At 36.9% G+C, this 23727-nt stretch overlaps 1 protein-coding gene across 1 annotated transcript in view; it reads left to right on the top strand.

Annotated features, from left to right (window-relative positions):
* cpt1a2b (carnitine palmitoyltransferase 1A2b) overlaps nucleotides 1-23727 on the top strand; it is a 110588-nt gene that overhangs the window by 39580 nt on the left and 47281 nt on the right. Inside the window, exons 6-12 of the mRNA XM_062036642.1 lie at nucleotides 3673-3850; nucleotides 10292-10393; nucleotides 10475-10612; nucleotides 10779-10856; nucleotides 11090-11197; nucleotides 18922-19009; nucleotides 19104-19299. Of these exons, the coding sequence (XP_061892626.1) occupies nucleotides 3673-3850; nucleotides 10292-10393; nucleotides 10475-10612; nucleotides 10779-10856; nucleotides 11090-11197; nucleotides 18922-19009; nucleotides 19104-19299 (888 nt within the window). The remainder of the gene's footprint in view (nucleotides 1-3672; nucleotides 3851-10291; nucleotides 10394-10474; nucleotides 10613-10778; nucleotides 10857-11089; nucleotides 11198-18921; nucleotides 19010-19103; nucleotides 19300-23727) is intronic.

The raw sequence follows: 23727 nt of genomic DNA, 5'->3' as shown, positions 1-23727 counted from the left end.
CAACGTTAATGTTTTTTTTCATCTAATAGGTTGCATACGCTTGATGTCACGCCCGGCTCATTAACAGTGCCAGGCTTAAAGTGGTGAGCCAGCGAGCGTCTGTTGTCTTAGCCTTCGGGGCGACATTTTGCCTTTTTCGAAGAAAAGTGACATATGCTGGCGATGTTTTTGGCTGTTTGAACCGTTCAAATCGCGAAAAAGGATAAACATTTCTTCAGAGCTCCTCGAGAGGGAATCAAGAAGGGTGAAAGAGTGAAAGATTTCATGAAAGAAAACGAAAAAGAACGCACAAGTTTGCAGTAGGGGCGTAACGGTACGTGTATTTGTATTGAACCATTTCGGTACGAGGGTTTCGGTTCGGTTCGGGGGTGTACCGAACGAGTTTCCACACGGACATATTAAGTAGCGTACCGCACGTTGTGTATACAATGCACACCGAGGCACAACACACGGCATGCTAGCAGCGACCGGGCTACTACAACATGTAAAAGCCAGAGATGGAAGACCCTCCTGCCTCGTTAAGATCTCCCGTTTGGGAACACTTTGGCTGCGCGATACAACAATGGAGGACGGCGGTTTGTCCACATTGTTCAGCAGCTGCTTCTGACAACACGTCAAACATGCTAACCCATTTGAAGCGTCACCACCGCATTCAAGCAGCCTCTCCTCGGTGAGTCAGGCAGGGCTAAAGCAATAACAAATGTTTTTATAGCAGCAGATTTAAGACCATATTGCATTAGAAACTAGATTTTGACCCACTTCTATGGTGGAAGAACCATAAGCCTCTTACTGCCAAGTTAGCCAGGCTGGGGGGGAAGAAAAGTTAATCTGAGGCTGAGTTGACTTGAAACTGTTTAATGTTGCACTTTTTATATGTAGAAGAAAAGTTGTGTCATTTTATTTAATCTGAGCAACAACTTGAGGCAGTTTAATGTTGATTAACGTGGACCTCGACTTAAACAAGTTGAAAAACTTATTCGGGTGTTACCATTTAGTGGTCAATTGTACGGAATATGTACTGTACTGTGCAATCTACTAATAAAAGTCTCAATCAATCAATCAAAAAAAGCACTTTATATGTAGAAAGGTTTTGTTAAGAAACCATTCTGAGCCTTATCTTATTTAGTTTTTATTTTATATATGTTGACCACATTAACCCTGGGAATGGACCCTGTGTGTATATGTATGTTGTGCCATTGTTTACAAATTTGATAAATAAATAACCACAAAATTTAAATGTTTTTGTTGTTTTCTTACTGTACCGAAAATGAACCGAACCGTGACCTCTAAACCAAGGTACGGTACCGAACCAAAATTTTTGTGTACCGTTTCACCCCTAGTTTGCAGTGATCATTTCGTTAAATGTTTAATATACTTTTAACGATTAGTACTTTCCATTGAAGTATTATCTTGATGTTATTTGTATTTCTTAAACATATTTTTGCGATTCTAAATAAAAGAAAGAAAATATGAGCAAAACCTAAAAGAGTTAAGCTTTTACCAAACGCAGCAATCGTAAATGAATCTTTCAGCACATACACAGTGTTGACATCCGTAGTTATATTTTGATAAAGACGGGGGAGAAACCACGCATACATACACATAAACGGCGCATACAACAAAACAAAGCAACAAACATGGCTGTAGACGCAAAGTTAAATCAGGAAATGCAACCTTACCCGAGCAAAAACGATGCAGGATTTATCCGGGAAAATCTTGATACCAATTTCCTTGACCCAGCCACACAAATAAGTTGTAGACCTCCATGTTTTTTTAAGTTTTCATCTGTTTTGTGGTGTAGAATGATGTCTGGAGCACCAGATTGTTCCACATGTCTGTTTGTCGAACTACTCGTTTGCAATTTTTGCTCGCATTTGCTTTTAATGGTAAGATCCAGGCCCCTTGCGTACTCTGATAGTTTGCACTCTGTTTGCTCCACCACCTGGTTCACTTCCGTTCAAAAGTCACATGTCCAAATACAACCTGTTAACTATTTTACACTACAACCTATTAAACAATGACATTTATTTTTATTATGATGTAATGTGGACATGTATAAATTAAAAAAATTTAACAGCAAGCTTTTAACAACTTGATGCCTAAGTGTTTTTCTGGATATATGCTCCCCAGGTAATTGCAATGTTGCATTATATAGACCTACTTAATATGATAAAAGGAAGCTCATTTATCAATGTTCTGATGTCATTGTGCCAGAGTGCCTCACATGGTGATCAAATTTGTGTGTTAATTATTGTTTTATATTTTAAGCACTTTACCTAATAAAGAATGCTTTCTGCTGCGCCACTCCCCGTCTGTGGAACGCTCTCCCTGACCACCTGAGGGCACCACAGACTGTGAATGCTTTTAAAAAAGGCTTAAAAACTCTTCTTTTTAAAAAAGCCTTTTTTTTTAGATGTATGCATACTAGTTTTAGCTATTTGGCTGTTCTAGTTTTTATTTATTTTTATTTTGTATTATCTTTTTATTTTATTTTATTATTAGTTTAATACACTGTAGCACTTTGAGGTTGTTTACTCAATGTAAAGTGCTTTTTACAAATAAAATCTATTATTATTATTATTGATATAAGGGTTAATTTGTCTAAACTTTAGACTCTAAAGCCTACACTTCTTCAGAAAGGACACTGTCAGTAACAGTTCCCTCGGCATGGCTTTGACCAGGAGACAGTACAGTGGCACCGGGTTGGTTTTTGCCTCATTCCTGTGAGAATCCTGCATGTGACGCTGAAGCATTAGAAGGGAACTGCACTTTTTGGGGGAATTTTGCCTATAATTCACAATCCTTATGTAAGACAAGAACACGTTTGTTTGTTTTTCTCGTAAATAAATGCAAACTGAAGTCTGCTTACAATAGACCCTTTGGGAGTCGCTCTATTCTGCATATAAAGTGTTTAAAAACATCCAAACATCTCTATCAAGGTTTTATATACACGCTGTAAGTATATATGTCATGTAGTGACAGGCAATTTCATAATAGCGTGTAATATATGCGTATTTTGCTAATTTTAAGCTTGTGGCGGCATATTAATTTCACAAATGCATCACAACGTTAGCACAACGTCTGTTTTTTTCCTTCGACAACATCACTGATTACCACTCACCGCAGCCTTCATGAGAGCCAACAAACATAATAAGATGTAACTTACTGTACAATGTCTGCTGTGACTGGGAGGCCGACTGAAGGGTTGTTGATATATTCCCGTTTAGATGAAGAATGACTCATAATCCTCTCCAAAAAAAGAGGGGTGGAACCAAGCGTCTTTTCGTGTCTTTCTCGCCATTTCCAGAAGAGCAACATTTTTGTTTTATCTGACATCACATGGACAAAGATAAGACTTTCTGGAGGAAAGTTCTGTGGTCAGATGAAACACAAATTGGGCTGTTTGGCCACAATACCCAGCAACATGTTTGGAGGAGAAAAGGTGAGGCCTTTAATCCCAGGAACATCATTCCTACCGTCAAGCATGGTGGTGGTAGTATTATGCTCTGGGCCTGTTTTGCTGCCAATGGAACTGGTACTTTACAGAGAGAAACTCAAGGCAGCCATGCCATTATGTCCTTCACAAGTGTATGTAAACTTTTGACCACCACTGTAAATGACAGTTATACTATGTACATTCTCAACCCCATTTTTTTCTTTGTTTCCATCCAGCCTGCACGTGTCTCTCAGCGCTCAAGGTCAGACCATGCTGTCTGCGCTGGTCTTTAGCACGCTGCTGTGGCTCTCCCTCATCCTGGCTCTCAGGTTCTGCCTCAAGCTGCTTCTCTCCTACCACCAATGGATATTTGAGCAGCACGGCCGAGCTTCCAACACCACTAAAATCTGGGGGGTAAACCACGTTCTTACTCGAGATTATTTCCTCCAATCTCGATCCTACATTTTTAGCATTTTAAAATGTCAAAACAATTTCAGTTTTGTAGTAAATGAGAGATGTTACAATTCAAATCTTCCTTGAGGAACCTCACACTTCTGGGATGATTTAGACTTAGACTTAGACTTAGACAAACTTTAATGATCCACAAGGGAAATTGTTCAACACAGTAGCTCAGTTACAATTATGGAAAGGACAATGCAGGTATAAATAGACTAATATAGCTATAAAAAAATCTAACATATATACGAATATATACATAATATGTGTACAGAGTAATTTATATACAGATATATTATATTATGTCTATAACAAATATACAATATAAACCAATGACCATGTACAATATTACAGTATATACAGTCTATATGACCGCAGCAGCATAAAATAGAGAGTAGGTCCAGCAGGAAATAGAAAATAGACATTATAAACAAAGAGAAGTAGCTAACATGTCAGGTGTCAGGTAATAATTAGGCAGATGTCATCTATTGCTGTATGGCGAGTGATTATACAGCTGGATGGAGTGTGGAATAAAGGAGTTCTTGAATCGCACAGTGCGGGAAGGAAGTTGAAGGAGCCTGTTGGAGTATGAACTCCGCTGTCCCTTAATGATATTAATAAGTTATCATTAAATGATAAGAAAACTAAATGTATGGTGTTTAGTGGTGCAAGGACAAATTGTGAAGCAAAATTAAAATTAAATCAATTGGAAATTGATAGAGTATATGAAACTAAATTATTGGGAATAATAATTGATCATAAATTATGTTGGAAACCGCAGATTGAATATATAAAGGGAAAAATATCCAAATCCATTGCTGTTCTTTATAAAGTAAAACACATGCTGAGTAAGAAATGTCTGCATATGTTATTAGGGATGATGTTTGATAAGAAATTATCGAGTTCGAGCCCATTATCGAATCCTCTTATCGAACCGATTCCTTATCGATTCTCTTATCGAATCCAGATAGGTTGTTGTATATGAAAAAAAACACATTTGGTTTAACAAAAGCTCACTTTTATTTTATAAGAAAAAATGAAATAAAATAAATAAATAAATGATGTCTGTTACCCCCCTAAAAAATAAAATAAATAAACATTGACTGTTGTTACCCAAAGTATATTAAGTGGGATTTTTCAGAAAAACAAATATATACAGTAACACAAAAACAACCTGTCTCTGTGATCACTATAGGTGTATAAATAATAATATAGTGTTAAATAAAATCAGTCCCTTGGGCACAAAACTGAAAATAATGCAGCTCTCCAAAAAGTGCACTTCTGCTGCTATTGGAACATACTAACTACACACACAGGTAGACAGCTAACAAACAATCCAGGACGTCTAATAAAGTTCCAAAGCAGATTAATCCATTTAGGCTCTTTATTGTTGTTGATCTTGCTTTGTCTTTTCCTATCTTTACTTTTGTCTTGCACTGGACTATTTTTTTTTTTTTAAACTGAAATACACACAATGACAAATATATAAGCTATGTGATTCAATTAACATACTTAAATTTAATACACAATATGTAAATATTAGCTTCACACAAATATACAGTACTATCATCAAACAAATACTTCTGAGTGTTGAAACTATTTCGATGTTGGAAATACATGACTGGCAGCCATTTTAAGTCCTCAAAACATCCATTGAAACAGTGCACAAAAATCGTTTTTCAATAAACATCTTAGTATCAAATTTAACCACTTTCCACCTTAATATTGAGTTACATAAACAAGTGAAACAGTTTACTTACAGACTTATCTTTTCCAAGACTTGTAAGAGCTAACACAACTTGTCTACTTCTCAATTGTCTCATGAACTGAACTGACGTCGCCAACCCGGAAGTGCCCAAACTAATGACGCGTAGTATTTTCATATCGCCACAAGGTGTCAGTAAGAGTCTACAATCAAATGGGCATAACATTGCCATCCCACAGGGCATTTCCTGTGGGAAGGGATTCGTTCGCAGGGATTCAAATAAAGAACCAACTGTTTTTCTTTACTATAGTGGCCTCGATAACGGGAACCGGTTCTCAAAAAGGGATTTGAGTCCATGGAATCGGTTCTTTTCTTATTGAACAACCGGGAGAGCCGGTTTCGAACATCATCCCTATATGTTATATTATTCTTTTATTTTTCCATTTCTAACATATTGTGTTGAAGTTTGGGGAAATGTCTATAAAACAAACACAGACCCAATAATTAAACTTCAAAAAAGGGTCATTAGAATAACACACAAAGCGGGCTACTATGAACATACCAGTCCCTTATTCAATAGTTCTAATGTGTTAACATTTTCAGATATTGTGTTTTTAAAAACAATTGAAATTGTGTTTCGAGTAAAGAACAACAGCCTTCCGGCTTGTATTCTTAGGTTATTTAAATTAAGAGGAGAAAACTTTAATTTACGGGGGATATTGATTTTTGAAATAGGTAAAGTAAGAACGAATATAAAATGCAAAAACGTTTCAGTTTTAGGAGTTAAATGGTGGCACAAGCTCAGTGATGAGCTGAAGACATGTAGTTCTTTGTTAAGGTTTAAGAAAGCCTTGAAAGGTGAAATAATTGGAAAATTATCAAATATAGCAACGATTACTTTCATCCCATTGATTTCTTTCAACATTGATGTTCCAGGCAATCTAATTTTCAGTGAATGTATAGGAAAGGCAAATATAAGCATTGGCTTCAGCCTATTCCTTTTTCGTTCATTCTTTTTCTATTTGTGTGTGTTTTTGTATGATTGTTTATATGTATAATCTGTGCTGTTAAATTGATCACACAAAATGGTTGATTATATGACCGAAATAAACTAATTTCATTTCATATATTTTAATGATACAACATTGAAGAAGGGCAGCACAGTGGAACAGGGGTTAGTGCATGTACCTCACTGTACGAAGGTCCTGGGTTCGATCCCCGGTCTTTCTGTGTGGAGTTTGCATGTTCTCCCTGTGACTGCGTGGGTTCCCTCCGGATACTCCGGCTACTTCCCACCTCCAAAGACATGCACCTGGGGATAGGTTGATTGGCAACACTAAATTGGCCCTGGTGTGTGAATGTGAGTGTTGTCTATGTGTGGTGGCCCTGCGATGAGGTGACGACTTGTCCAGGGTGTACCTTCCGCCCGAATGCAGCTGAGATAGGCTCCGGGCCCCGTGACCCCGAGAGGGACGAGCGGTAGAAAATGGATGGAACATTGAAGAAGTGACACTTTGTTACAGTGTAACGAGGGAAAATGGCAAATAAGGCCCAATTTGGACATTTTTGTTTGTATTTTTGTTATTAGTTGTTAAATTTACACAGTTATACAAGCTACACTGCAAAAAGTCAGTGTTTAAAAACAAGAAAAAAAATATACAAAAATGAGGGGTATTTTATTTGAACTAAGCAAAATTATCTGCCAATAGAACAAGAAAATTTGGCTTGTCAAGACTTTCCAAAACAAGTAAAATTAGCTAACTTCAATGAACCCAAAAATACCTTAAAATAAGAATATTCTCACTAATAACAAGTGCACTTTTCTTGGTAAAAAAAAAAAAAAAGAGACCTTTTTGCTCAATATGTATAAGCAAATTTATACTAAAAACTAATTTATTGTTCTTAATGGAAAGGCAACAAGGCAACTGCTTGTTACTCTCGGGATCTCCGACCTAGCTGCTCAGGCAAATCATATGGTCTAAAAATGCATTTTTCCATCGATAACATGACATCATCGCGCCAAGTACGTGCTCTTTCAGTCAATTAGTGCGCATATATACAGCCCGGCCCCCGGCCCAAAATATTTTAATTGTAATTTTGAAGAATTTATCTGAATGTGCATGAACTATTTCTGTTCAAAATTGTTAGAAATGTTAAATGTTTAAATAGTAGGGATGCCGATATTATCGGCCGATAAATGCGTTAAAATGTAATATCGGAAATTATCGGTATCGTTTTTTTTATTATCGGTATCGTTTTTTTTTGTTTTTGTTTTTTGTTTTTTAATTAAATCAACATAAAAAACACAAGATACACTTACAATTAATGCACCAACCCAAAAAACCTCCCTCCTCATTCACACAAAAGGGTTGTTTCTTTCTGTTATTAATATTCTGGTTCCTACATTATATATCAATATATATCAATACAGTCTGCAGGGATACAGTCCGTAAGCACACATGATTGTGTGTGCTGCTGGTCCACTAATAGTACTAACCTTTAACAGTTAATGTTACTCATTTTCATTAATTACTAGTTTCTATGTAACTGTTTTTATATTGTTTTACTTTCTTTTTTATTCAAGAAAGTGTTTTTAATTTATTTATCTTATTTTATTTTATAATTTTTTTTTAAAAGTACCTTATCTTCACCATACCTGGTTGTCCAAATTAGACATAATAATGTGTTAATTCCACGACTGTATATATCGGTTGATATCGGTATCGGTTGATATCGGTATCGGTAATTAAAGAGTTGGACAATATCGGAATATCGGATATCGGCAAAAAGCCATTATCGGACATCCCTATTAAATAGTCAGTTTACTGTACTGTGCCAACTGTACTACTATATGAGTACGTATTTTCTATTGTTTCATTTAAATAAAACAGCAACGTCCATTTGGCCGTCATCCGTTTTAATTATGAGACACATTTGTGTCAAAGTCATGATTTTTTTTTGTTTCATGCTTGAAATACGAAATTATTACTTTAAAAAAGTAGTTTTGTACTTGTGACTGTTGATGACACGGCTTTGCAACAGTTGATATTCTAGTTTCAAGCATGTTTTACTCAATATCGGTTACAAAATCTCAGCAACAAGCTGTAGTATCTTACTGAGATGATTTAGGACCCAAACCCTTAAAACAAGTAAAACTCTCTAACCTAAAAAATCTGCTTAGTGAGAAGAATTATCTTATCAGACAGAAAATAAGCAAATATCACCCTTATTTGAGATATTTAATCTTACTTAGATTTCAGTTTTTGCAGTGTACTACTTTACAGTGTATCAAAGTGTAATTTTGTCAGTGTTGTCCCATTATAAGCTAAAGTTGTCCCTCGCCACATTGCACTTCAAATTTTCACCAGGTTGTTTTTTTTTGTTTGTTTTTTCAAAATAGGTTAAGCAAAAACAAATTTTTTGCTGTTTCGCGTTTAACTATGACCTATTATCAGTCCAAAATGGAGCATATTTAGAAAAGATGGTTTTGCATAATAGAGCAGTATAAGCTCTTCAATGATTATGTACATCTTCACCAGGCCAAACAAGTGATAAAACGTGTAATTGGAAGAAATGAACACATTCGTAAGGGGTCCCCTTCGTCACAGCATTCTGTTCCATTTTTCTCTATGCTGCCTTGTGGGTAAAAAGTTGGGCCGCCCTTGGGTTAATGCAGGGGTGTCCAAACTTTTTCCACTGAGGGCCGTACACGGAAAAATTTAAGCATGCGGGGGCCATTTTGATATTTTTAATTTTCAAACCTTAACAAAATATATGGATTATTTTTTTTAACCTTTAGGGCTCCCGGTGACCATAAAGGGTTTCAGTCATTAAAATGTAAAAAATAAGTGAAATTATTATAATTTTTTATTTAACGCTTACAGTAAATCTCTATATCAACTTCAGGTTGATATAAAGTTAAAAAAAAAAAGGTTTTATGCCTTTTCTGTCAAAGACAACTTTGTTTTTTATAGTAAAACTGAAATATGCAGTATTTAGTAATTAGAGCTCTAAAAGATCAATAATGCAGGACACCATTGATTTTAATTCTGTAATATTTTTGAGTAATCACAGTGAAATGTTAAATAAAATCCTACTAAATATATTTGGGATCCAAAAGGTCCCCCACTCATAAAGTGATACATTTTTATTAGTTTGTTTTTTTTACTTTTAACACTTAAATTACGAGATCAACTTCAGATATATCTGTCGATTTTACGATTTTACGTTTGAACTATTATTTTGTTTGTATTATGCTCTTTTGTCAAATAAAACTTTGATGTTTTTTTATGGCAACCACACAATATATGCAATATTTTTTCCACATAAAACATTTTAAAGTGATATTTTTTAAGTAATATTTCATTATAACATAGATTTTTAGTCTTTCTTTTTTTTTTTTTAGCAATGGCAAAAAAAAAGAAAAATAAACAGCCTGCATGGCAGCTTTGTGTCAACATTACAACTTTTTCTTGTTAGATTTCACCTCATTCCACTTTTTTAAAATGTTTTTTTTTAATTTTTGCAATATTATAAATTTTGCGATTTTTGCAGAATGTGTGGCGGGCCGGTAAACAATTAGCTGCGGGCCGCAAATGGCCCCCGGGCCGCACTTTGGACACCCCTGGGTTAATGTATACAGTTTGTGAGTTCACGACACACATTACAAATCTATCTCTTGCTCTTTCTCTCAGACTCTACTGGGGCTCTTATCAAGCAGGAAGCCTCTACTGTACAGCTACCAAACGTCTCTACCTCATCTGCCTGTCCCTGCCATTAAGGACACCCTGAGCAGGGTATGTCTACATACACTTACACGTCATGCTCATTTTGTCTGTATGTTTCAAGACAAACTGGTAATATGCTGTTCGTTTCAGCACTTGGAGTCCGTGCGCCCTCTCTTGGCTGATGCCGATTTTAAGCGGATGACAAAGTTAGCCTCCGAGTTTGAGCGCAGCCTGGGAAACCGCCTCCAGCGCTACTTGAAACTTAAAGCTCTATGGGCTACTAACTATGTAAGTGAGCAGCCGACCATGCATTGAAATGTGTCACGCCTAACACATTAAATACCATTATTTACACCAAAAATATTTAACACTTTTATATTCTTATTGATTATTTGATGCCAATAATAGTAAGAAAATATATACTCGAGATTAAACTTGACTGTTTACCTTACAGGTGAGTGACTGGTGGGAGGAATACATTTACCTGCGTAGCCGAGGCCCCCTAATGGTCAACAGTAACTACTATGGCATGGTAACCGGCTGCATTGTGTACCATACCAAAACATTACACTAGGGGGAGCCATTTCTTTGCTAATGTGCTGCTTCCTGTCACTTTTCTCCTGTCACTTCCTTACCCCATTGATAACATCACAATCATGATCCTTTTCTTGTTGAATGTTCTTGTTTGTTTGAAATAGCTCCAATTTCATTTAAAGTCTAATGTGTAATCTATTTATTATTCCCCATTTTATCTGTACTTTACAGGACTTCCTGTATGTGACCCCGACTGCTGTGCAAGCTGCCAGGGCAGGCAACACAATCAGTGCTATGCTGCTGTACCGCAGGAAGGTCAACAGGGAGGAGCTCAAACCGGTATGAAAGATGTTTATCATACAATCCGTTTTTTAAAATTCCACAGTATTCTGGACATCTGTGTTGGTAAATCTTTTGCAATTTGTTTAATGAACAATGAAGACTGCAAAGAAGAAAGTTGTAGGTGGGATCTGTGTATTAGCGGCTGGCTGTAGCAACACAACCAGGCGGACTTTGACTTGGATAGCAGACGCGCTAGCCGACGCTAGCCGACGCTAGCCGACGCTAGCCGCCGACCGCACGGATGATCGGGTGAAGTCCTTCGTCCTTCCGTCGATCGCTGGAACGCAGGTGAGCACGGGTGTTGATGAGCAGAGGAGGGCTGGCTGGCGTAGGTGGAGAGCTATTAATTTTATCATAGCTCTGTGAGGTCCCGTTGCTAAGTTAGCTTCAAAGGCGTCGTTAGCAACAGCATTGTTAAGCTTCGCCAAGCTGGAAATTATTAACCGTGTATTTACATGTCCATGGTTTAATAGTATTGTTGATCTTCTGTCTATCCTTCCAGTCAGGGGTTTATTTATTTTGTTTCTATCTGCATTTGAGCCCGATGCTATCACGTTAGCTCAGTAGCTAAAGAGCTTCGCCGATGTATTGTCGTGGAGATAAAAGTCACTGTGAATGTCCATTTCGCGTTCTCGACTCTCATTTTCAAGAGGATATAGTATCCGAGGTGGTTTAAAATACAAATCCGTGATCCACAATAGAAAAAGGAGAGCGTGTGGAATCCAATGAGCCAGCTTGTACCTAAGTTACGGTCAGAGCGAAAAAAGATACGTCCTGCACTGCACTCTAGTCCTTCACTCTCACGTACCTCATCCACGAATCTTTCATCCTCGCTCAAATTAATGGGGTAATCGTCGCTTTCTCTGTCCGAATCTCTCTCGCTGCATTGTAAACAATGGGAAAATGTGAGCAGCCCTTCCTCCTGCGACGTCACGCTACTTCCGGTATAGGCAACGCTTTTTTTTATCAGCGACCAAAAGTTGCGAACTTTATCGTCGTTGTTCTCTACTAAATCCTTTCAGCAAAAATATGGCAATATCGCGAAATGATCAAGTATGCCACATAGAATGGATCTGCTATCCCCGTTTGAATAAAAAAATGTCATTTCAGTAGGCCTTTAAACAATAGTTGTAGCAAGGAACATTATAGAGCAGTGATGGTGGCCCAAAACGCTTATTTTGATGGCCCTCTGTATATACACAGTACAATTACAAATATTAATACGACTTGCATCAAAGCATTATCAAGGATGTTTAGGACCAGACTGGAAAAAAAACAAAAAGTGAGGACAAAAAAGTTGTTTTCGATGTATTAATACATTGTATTCATAAAGCGTTTTTCACAGATAATAACCACAAAGTGCTGTACAAAACAAAGGTGAATTAAAACAACAATTAAAGGCCTACTGAAATGAATTTTTTTTATTTAAACGGGGATAGCAGATCCATTCTATGTGTCATACTTGATCATTTTGCGATATTGCCATATTTTTGCTGAAAGGATTTAGTATAGAACAACGTCGATAAAGTTCGCAACTTTTGGTCTCTGATAATAAAAAAAAAACCTTGCCCCTACCGGAAGTAGCGTGACGTTGTCAGTTGTTCACTCCCTCATATTTTCCTATTGTTTTCAACGCAGCTAGAGCTATTCGGACCGAGAAAGCGACGATTACCCCATTAATTTGAGCGAAGATGAAAGATTCGTGGACGAGGAACGTTAGAGTGACGGACTAGAATGCAGTGAAATACATATTTTTTTTCGCTCTGACCGTAACTTAGGTACAAGCTGGCTCATTGGATTCCACACGCTCTCCTTTTTCTATTGTGGACCACGGATCTGTATTTTAAACCACCTCGGATACTATATCCTCTTGAAAATGAGAGTCGAGAACGCGAAATGGACATTCACAGTGCCTTTTATCTCCACGACAATACATCGACGAAGTTCTTTAGCATGAGCTAACGTGATAGCATCTGTCTCAAATGCAGATAGAAACAAAATAAATAAATCCCTGACTGGAAGGATAGACAGAAGATCAACAATACTATTAAACCATGTACATGTAACTACACAGTTAATAGATCTCAGCCTGGCAAAGCTTAACAATGCTGTTGCTAACGACGCTAAGGCTGACTTAGCAACTTAGCAACCGGACCTCACAGAGCTATGATAAAAACACTAGCGCTCCACCTACGCCAGCCAGCCCCCATCTGCTCATCAACACCCGTGTTCACCTGCGTTCCAGCGATCGACGGCGCGACGAAGGACTTCAACCGATCATCCGTGCGGTGGCCGGCGGGCGGCAAGCATCGGCTAGCTCGTCTGCTATCCAAGTGAGTAGTCCTTGTTGTGTTGTTACAGCCAGCCGCTATACACCGATCCCACCTACAACGTTCTTCTTTGAAGCCTCCATTGTTCATTAAACAAATTTCAAAAGATTCACCAACACAGATGTCCAGAATACTGTGGAATTATGAAATGAAAACAGAGCTTTTTTGTATTGTATTCAATGGGGAAGGCATACCTCTGTTCCCCGGGCTACGTCACACGCATACGTCATCCTCCGAAGGCTTTTTCAACCGGAAGTGTGGCGGGAAATTTAAAATTGCACTTTATAAGTTAACCCGGCCGTATTGGCATGTTTTGCAATGTTAACATTTCATCATTGATATATAAACTATCAGACTGCGTGGTCGGTAGTAGTGGCTTTCAGTAGGCTTTTAAGTGAAAACAATATACTTCATTGGGGCAAAACCATAAATAGGATTTTTTTTAAATGGATAAGAAAGTTAAAAAGTCAATTACCTTATTTTTCGGAGTATAAGTCGCACCGGCCGAAAATGCATAATAAAGAAGGAAAAAAACATATATAAGTCGCACTGGAGTATAAGTCGCATTTTGGGGGGAAATTTATTTGATAAAACCCAACACCAAGAATAGACATTTGAAAGGCAATTTATAATAAATAAAGAATAGTGAACAACAGGCTGAATAAGTGTACGTTATATGAGGCATAAATAACCAACTGAGAACGTGCCTGGTATGTTAACGTAACATATTATGGTAAGAGTCATTCAAATAACTATAACATATAGAACATGCTATACGTTTACCAAACAATCTGTCACTCCTAATCGCTAAATCCCATGAAATCTTATACGTCTAGTCCCTTACGTGAATGAGCTAAATAATATTATTTGATATTTTACAGTAATGTGTTAATATTTTCACACATAAGTCGCTCCTGAGTATAAGTCAAACTATGAAAAAAACTGTGACTTATAGTTCGAAAAATACGGTAACTAAAAGCTTTTCTGAACAGCAAAGTCTTCAAATGTTTTTTTTAAAGAGTCAACACAGTCAAGCACACGAAGGGACTGGTCCAAGTCATTCAAGAGTCTGGGGGCTACAGCCTGGAATGCCAGGTCTCCCCAGTTTTAAAATTAGTTTTTGGGAACTTTCAGAGACCCTGGCCTGAAGACCGAAGGCTGCGCCCAGAAGTGTAAGGGCACAACAAATCAGTGATATAATGAGGGGCAGCATCATGCAACGCATGGAAAATCAGGGCTAAAATCTTCAACTCAGTGTGAAATATGATCGGAAGCCACTGAAGCCTTGATAGAATGGGGGTAATGTGGGCTGTTCTGGGCGGTCCAAAGTCTGGCAGCCGCTTTCTGTAAAGTCTTAAGTTGACTTGTTGAAACAAGTTTAAACAAAATTCCAATAATCTATGCGAGACAAGATGAACGCTGAATGATCATTTTGAGATTCGATTTTGACATCAAATTTCTGACTTAAGAGATATTTCTCAGTTGATAAAAAGTTTCTGGTCAGTTGAAGACAGTGACCCTCCCAAGACATTGACTGATCAAACACAACCACAAGGTTTCTGAGGCTGGTTGTAACCGATGCACCCAGACCACCAAGGGAGTTCTTGATCAGGGGGATCTTTTTATTTTCAGCAATGATCAGAGTTTCCATTTTCTTAGAATTCTGAAGTAAATTCGGATTTCGACAAACATCACAATTATTTGCCAAAATAGATGACAAACGAGCACAGAACAGTCAGTCATGATGTTTTAGAACTCACGTCACTGTCCCACCACTTCTTACCCACACACCCCTCAGAACAGACGTTGAAGCAAGTGCCCCGCAAACTGCGTGAGCCAAAATTGTGACCAAAATAATTAATGTCCAGAGTGAAATAATCTGGTTAGGAAAATGGTGATTGCAGTTGCAGAAAATTATTGGTATTTCCACAAATTTGCCTACACAGTTTAGAGCTATGTTTGTTTGCTTACACCTGGGGTGTCCAAACTTTTTCCACTGAGGGCCGCACACTGAAAAATCAAAGCAAGCGGGGGCCATTTTGATATTTGTTATTTTAAAAACCAATACAATATATGTATAACAAATATACATGTAGGCCTCCACTCAGGCTTGATCCCGGGGACCCCAAAGGGTTTTGGTCAAAAAAATATTAAAAATGTGTCATTATTCAGTATTATTATTTGTATTATTATTCAAGTTTTAAATCTCTAGATCAGGGGTCACCAACCTTTTCGAAACCAAGAGCTACTTCTTGGGTACTGATTAATGCGAAGGGCTACCAGTTTGATGCACACTTAAATAAATTGCCAGAAATAGCCAATTTGCTCAATTTACCTTTAACTCTATGTTATTATTGATAATTAATGATATTTATCTTTGTGGAAACACTGATCATCTTAATGATTTCTCACAATAAATATACTGTATATAGAAACAGATAAATATCAATATGCAACACTTTATTTTTATATTTTCTCTAAGTGCACATTTTTCAAATTGAACATTTTCAAATGATCACTTTTAAGACAGTCTTGTAAAATCACAATATCCCATTTTAACTAGCTAGCCACTAACATTTTTTAACAAATCATGAATTACTTTGCACCATGTTTATACAAATAATAACTCATGTAAAATACAAAAGTCAACTCTCAAATTTTTAAATAAATCATGTCACACCAAATCATGTCACACCAAATCTGTTATCTGTTTCTTTGTCAGTTAGTGAAGACCAAGTCTTTAAAATATTTTCTTGGATTTTTAATTTTTTTTTGAGTTTTGTCTCTCTTAGAATTAAAAATGATGAGCAAAGCGAGACCCGCTTGCTAGTAAATAAATAACATTTAAAAAATAGAGGCAGCTCACTGGTAAGTGCTTGTCAAGTGTTTTGCTTATTTCACTGTGCTTATCCCACACTTGAAGGGATGTACCAATGCTGAATGTGGCTTCTGGATTTCACTCAAAAGACCAGACCGTAGTTACTTTTTTACTTTTATTTTCCTTTAGTTCGCAACAGTTTTTCCAATGAAGAAACAGCTTCTTTTTTCTTCTTTAGTCTTTTTAGCAGTCTTTAGCAGTGTTAGTAGACTTTAGTTTCTTTAGCTGTCTTTAGTAGCCTTTAGCGAAAAACCTTTAAGGACAAAACACCACAAGATTAACATGCTGTAAAAAATCAATCAATTATCAATCCCATAATTTACAATTATTAATCAGGCTATCAAACACTTAACAATTAAACAAGTGCAAGAAAATGGATAAATATTTTCCCTTTAAGTTAATTCAGATTTTAAATAAATTGTCTCAACATAAATGCACCAAGATACATATAAAATACATTTAACACCAGAAACACAATAGATAAATGCAGCAGAAAACCCAATATGCAAATACATAAATACCTAACCAATTAACCACCTATTTTAGATACATATTTAAAATCCATATCCAATATAAATATATTATTAATTTAGCAGTGAAACACTCAATCTTAAACGCTGTCTGCTGGTAGAAAAATACCCCTTTTCTATGCCCTCACCAGCAGCCAATGATCCAACACAGTTAAATCCAACACTTTAAGTTGAGCGACTTCACCCTCCTGATGAAGCAAACTGCTCCAACATTTATCAAACTAAGCAAAGAGTATCAACACTTCCTTACCAAACAACAGTTACACAAAACACCGTGTGTATTTAGCCTCCAGACTAAGCACGCTACATGCACACAACTCCCCCGCACGCGCCCCCCCAATCTTACCGGCTGTCCGTTCAGCTTTTGGTTTTGGTACACTTTTGGCACAACTCTGTGTTATCTGTAATGAGCCAAACCTTTCTCCACTCTGCGCTGGCGTCTTTTGTCCTCCTTTATTTGACACCGCTGTCTAATTACCGGGCTCGCGCACCAGCAGACGAGACGGGAGCGCGCCGCGTTATACCTGCGCGTGAACGTAAACTGATAATGCCGAATTATATACATTTCCTGGGGTTGCCTAGGTGAATAGGGATGTGGATGTGCTCTAAAATAAAATATAATTTTATTAAGTGGGGTTTGGCTGGTTGCCAAGCAGCCGCAGTTACGCGCTCGCGCATCAGCTGACGAGAGTGCTGCTATTTGAGCTATTTTTAGAACAGGCCAGCGGGCGATTCATCTGGTCCTTACGGGCGACCTGGTGCCCGCGGGCGCCGCGTTGGTGACCCCTGCTCTAGATCAACATTAGGTCTATCTGTCAATATAATGTTTTTAAAGATTTAAGCTGTATGCTCTTTTTGTCAAAGAAAACCCTGTTTTTTATGGAAAAAACACAAAATATGCAATATTTTCACCCAATAATTTTTTTAAAGTGGAATATTTGAGATTATATAATAATTTGAGCCTTAAAAAGGTCAATAACTCATAACACCATTGATTTTAATTCATTATTATTTTTTGAGCAATGACACTTAAAAACAAATCACACTAAAATTATTGGGGATCCAAAAGGGTCCTACTCATTAAAGTGTTGAAAAAATTAATTATTCATTTTTTTTACTGTTTACTTTTAACGCAATAATCTCGAGATCAACTTCAGATCTATCCGTCAATTATAAGTTTTATTGTTGTTTATGTTTTTTGTTTGTTCGTTTTAGGCCCTTCTTTTAAAAAAACAGCTCAGTTTTTTATATGGCAAACACAAAATATGCTACATTTTCCCCAAAAGATATCTCAAAGTGGAATATTTAACATGACGCAATTGGAGCCTTCAATAGGTCAATTATTCATAATGACATTGATTTTGATTCATTATTATTTTTTAAACAAAAACAGCCTGCATGGCAGCTTTGTGTTATTAGAGTAAACAATGCAACATTTTTTTGTTACATTTCACCTGTTTGCACTTTTATGCCACTTTTTACGTTTTAAACATTTTTCAATCCTATTTTTAAAATGTGCCGTGGGGCCGTTAAAAAATGACCTGCGGGCCGCAAATGGCCCCCGGGCCACACTTTGGACACCACTGACTTACACAAACACTGCAGCGTGTGTGACATCATGTTTTGTGCGCACACGTGTTATTTCACGGACACATTCCATTCATATAAGCACACAAAAAGATCGGATTTTATTTTCTAAAAATCCGAATTGGGCTTCATAACATGCAGTGTGAACATACTGTAGCCTTATTGGCCCAAATTTGGATATTTGAAGGGTCTACTTTCACTATATTAAACTACTTAACATGCCTTGCTCTACACTGGATTAGTTGCAGCGTGTTTTTTAAACACAGATGCCAAAGCGGCCCCCTCAGCCTTTTAATTTTTCTGTATGTGACCCATTTTTTTGGTCACCACTTCCGTACGGAAACATGTATATGTTGTAAAACCTGAAAAGACATGTCTGTTGTGTCTGTGTTTTAGAGCCGTGTTCCTGGTACATTCATCCCTCTGTGTGCTGCCCAATATGAGAGGATGTTCAACACAACACGCACTCCAGGAATTGAGACAGGTAACACACATACAATCTATTGCCTGGGCTTTTAAAGTTCTGATGAACAGCCTCATTTTATTGTGGATTAGCACAATGCTTGTATTGTTTACAGATGTTCTCCAGCACTGGCTGGACAGTGAGTGTGTTGCTGTGTACCACAAGGGACGCTATTTCCGCTTGTGGGTGTACCGGGCCGGCCGCCTGCTCTCTCCTAGGGAGATCGAGTTCCAGATTCAGAAGATCCTGGATGACCCCTCACCCCCACAAACTGGGGAGGAATATCTAGGAGCTCTCACAGCCGGGGACAGGTAGGAACAATACTGCATAGGGATGATGTTTGATAAGAAATTATCGAGTTTGAGCCCATTATCGAATCCTCTTATCGAACCGATTCCTTATCGATTCTCTTATCGAATCCAGATAGGTTGTTGTATATGGAAAAAAACACAATATTTGGTTTAACAAAAGCTCACTCTTATTTTATAATAAAAAAATAAATATTGACTGTTACCCCCCTAAAAAAATAAAATAAATAAATATTGACTGTTGTTACCCAAAGTATATTAAGTGGGATTTTTCAGAAAAACAAATATATACAGTAACACAAAAACAACCTGTCTCTGTGATCACTATAGGTGTATAAATAATAATATAGTATTAAATAAAATCAGTCCCTTGGGCACAAAACTAAAAATAATACAGCTCTCCAAAAAGTGCACTTCTGCTGCTATTGGAACATACTAACTACACACACAGGCAGACAGCTAACAAACAATCCAAGACGTCTAATAAAGTTCCAAAGCAGATTAATCCATTTAGGCTCTTTATTGTTGTTGATCTTGCTTTGTCTTTTCCTATCTTTACTTTTGTCTTGCACTGGACTGTTATTTTTATTTTTTTTAAACTGAAATACACACAATGACAAATGTATAAACTATGTGATTCAATTAAAATACTGAAATTTAATACACATTTTGTAAATATTAGCTTCACACAAACATACAGTACTATCATCAAACAAATACTTCTGAGTGTTGAAACTATTTCGATGGTGATTAAGTCCTCAAAACATCCATTGAAACAGTGCACAAAAATCGTTTTTCAATAAACATCTTACTATCAAATTTAACCACTTTCCACCTTAATATTGAGTTACATAAACAAATTAAACAGTTTACTTACAGACTTATCTTTTCCAAAGCTTGTAAGAGCTAACACAACTTGTCTACTTCTCAATTGTCTCATGAACTGAACAGACGTCGCCAACCCGGAAGTGCCCAAACTAATGACGCGTAGTATTTTCATATCGCCACAAGGTGTCAGTAAGAGTCTACAATCAAATGGGCAGAACATTGCCGTCTCACAGGGCATTTCCTGTGTGGAGGGATTCGTTCTCAGGGATTCGAATAAAGATCCAACTCTTTTTCTTTACTATAGTGGCCTCGATAAAGGGAACCGGTTCTCAAAAAGGGATTTGAGTCCATGAAATCGGTTCTTTTCTTATTGAACAACCGGGAGAACCAGTTTCGAACATCATCCCTAATACTGCATACAATTCATTTATTGCCTGCCTTATAGCATGTTTTCAAATAAATATTTTCTGCTTTGGTCATGTCCGAAACTAGTTCATTGCTGCAGAAAAAGCAAAAAATATGCTTGTCCAGCTGCTTACAATAGTGTGATAGATCCCCACTCACTGTCTGTTTTTTTGTTTTGGTATTCCACACACGCCATATCTAAAATAATCCATCCATCCATTTTCTACCGCTTGTCCCTTTCGGGGTTGTGGGGGGTGCTGGAGCCTATCTCAGCTGCATACAAAACATATTTCAACATTAAAATGAAATATAAAGAATACATGAATGAAAACATAAAATATTGAGAACAATAGTAGTAACACTTTGTAGATTTTTCTTTGTCTTTTTGGTAAGGGTTTTGCAATAGTCTGAAGAGACAGGAGATAAAAGCATGCATTAGCACCTCCGTGTTTTTAAGAACATAGCACCTCTGGCTATGTTCTTAAAGATGATAACAAAAATATTTTTGATATGTGGGATAAAAGTTAGCAACACGTCAAAAATGTGTTTGTTTAAAATCTTGCAGTTTTGGTTAAAAGTTTAACTTTTTGGCATTCAGGACATACGACTAAACGTCCTGGTTACGCTGTAGTAAATCCATTGCTTTCAGGACTTAAGGTCTAAAATGCAGTGAAAAAGGTATCTATTGGTCTTGTGTCATCAGAATACGCCTGAGCACTGAGGAAACTTGATCCCGTGTCTCCTAATGACGTTCCCTAGGCTTGGGCCGATAACAAATTTTGCTCTACGATACATTGACCTACAAAATATTGCAGATAAACTATATTGTTGCCATTATTTTTTTGAAACCAAATCAACCACTGATGTAATGATAGTACATAATAATAATGCATGCACTGTATATCCTTTCAAATTGCAATAAATGTGTATTTTTCGTGTATTTTAACGTTGATTAAAAAGAACGGGACCTAAAATTGAGCCTTTGGGAACCCCACACCTTATTTCTTTGTTAGCTGCGGAATATGTATCCATACTCATATAAAAACATCTGTCTATGAAATAAGAGCAGATGTGATGGTCCACTCTTATTAAAAGCAGCATTTGGATCCAGCAGAACCAAAACTGTGAGCTTTTTCTAAATTTAATTGCACCTGATGTCGTTTAAAACCATCCTAAAACAAGACTGATATCTTTCTAAAATGTAAATTATATTTAAAAAGTCATTGACTTGGCTAAAAAACAATTAAGTTCTTGCATTATCTATGTTTAAAGAGAATTACCGTATTTTTCGGAGTATAAGTCGCTCCGGAGTATAAGTCGCACCGGCCGAAAATGCATAATAAAGAAGGAAAAAAAACATATATAAGTCGCACTGGAGTATAAGTCAAATTTTTTGGGGAAATGTATTTGATAAAACCCAACACCAAGAATAGACATTTGAAAGGCAATTTAAAATAAATAAAGAATAGTGAACAACAGGCTGAATAAGTGTACGTTGTATGAGGCATAAATAACCAACTGAGAACGTGCCTGGTATGTTAACGTAACATATTATGGTAAGAGTCATTCAAATAACTATAACATATAGAAGATGCTATACGTTTAACAAACAATCTGTCACTCCTAATCGCTAAATCCCATGAAATCTTATTCGTCTAGTCTCTTACGTGAATGAGCTAAATAATATTATTTGATATTTTACGGTAATGTGTTAATAATTTCACACATAAGTCGCTCCTGAGTATAAGTCGCCAAACTATGAAAAAAACTGCGACTTATAGTCCGAAACGGTAAATGAATGTTTTCTGTTGCACATTTTGTACAAGCAACTCTGTAGCAGAAACTTTCAAAATATAAAATGAGAAGTGTCCAGGCTGGTCATCCAGTATTAATATTATAGACGACATTGAAATGTGTTTTTGTCAACGCCCCTCGGACTTGGTGACGACATAAGCGGTTGTAGACTAAACCGAAATCAAAACTGAAAATAGCCATCCGTCCATCCATTTTCTACCGCTTGTCCCTCTCGGGGTTGCAGCAGGCCTATTCCAGCTGCACTCGGGCGAAAAGCGGGGTACACCCTGGACAAGTCGCCACCTCATTGCTTTTACACCATCGCATGCAATTGTACTTGCACTTTTTTGCTAGAGACATTTGGCTATCAGGCAATAATAAATGTTTTTTTTAAACCTACAGCATTTTTAATCTACAATTTTCATAAATGCCATACTTTTACCTACCAGAATTGCTGCGCTAATTTTGTTGAATGTTTTGACGACAATGACACTAAAGCTTTTCGTACATGTGCAAACTTATAAAAGCATGTTAAATGGGTTAATTTTGTTAGTTGTGGTCAAATACTATTTATTACTGCTATGCTTTGATTTTGAAGCTTATTTTGCAATACACAGGAAGTAATAATGCTGTGTACCGTATTTTTCGGACTATAAGTCGCAGTTTTTTTCATAGTTTGGCCGGGGGTGCGACTTATACTCAGGAGCGACTTATGTGTGAAATGATTAACACATTACCGTAAAATATCAAATAATATTATTTAGCTCATTCACGTAAGAGACTAGACGTATAAGATTTCATGGGATTTAGCGATTAGGAGTGACAGATTGTTTGGTAAACGTATAGCATGTTCTATATGTTATAGTTATTTGAATGACTCTTACCATAATATGTTATGTTAACATACCAGGCACGTTCTCAGTTGGTTATTTATGCCTCATATAACGTACACTTATTCAGCCTGTTGTTCACTATTCTTTATTTATTTTAAATTGCCTTTCAAATGTCTATTCTTGGTGTTGGGTTTCATCAAATAAATTTCCCCAAAAAATGCGACTTATACTACAGTGCGACTTATATATGTTTTTTTTCCTTCTTTATTATGTATTTTCGGCCGGTGCGACTTATACTCCGGAGCGACTTATACTCTGAAATATACGGTAACTGCATGCAGTACATGTCTTTTTTTTCTGTCAAAATAGAAAAAGAAAGAAAGATAAAGTACTTCATTGATGCATATCATTTCCAAGCTTTCCTGGGCCATTCAAAATGATGTGGCGGGCCAGATCTGGCCCCCGGGCCTTGAGTTTGACACCTGTGGTCTAAGCGGAAGGGACTTACAACAGACCCGTCTATAAACCACTCTTCACTGTATGTACAGTCCTATTTACATGTGGCAATCTC

Source organism: Entelurus aequoreus, linkage group LG25, assembly GCF_033978785.1.
Source record: "Entelurus aequoreus isolate RoL-2023_Sb linkage group LG25, RoL_Eaeq_v1.1, whole genome shotgun sequence".
Taxonomy (NCBI): Eukaryota; Metazoa; Chordata; class Actinopteri; order Syngnathiformes; family Syngnathidae; genus Entelurus; species Entelurus aequoreus.
Note: the sequence above shows the minus strand (reverse complement) of the source record. Positions and strands in the feature narration are given on the sequence as shown.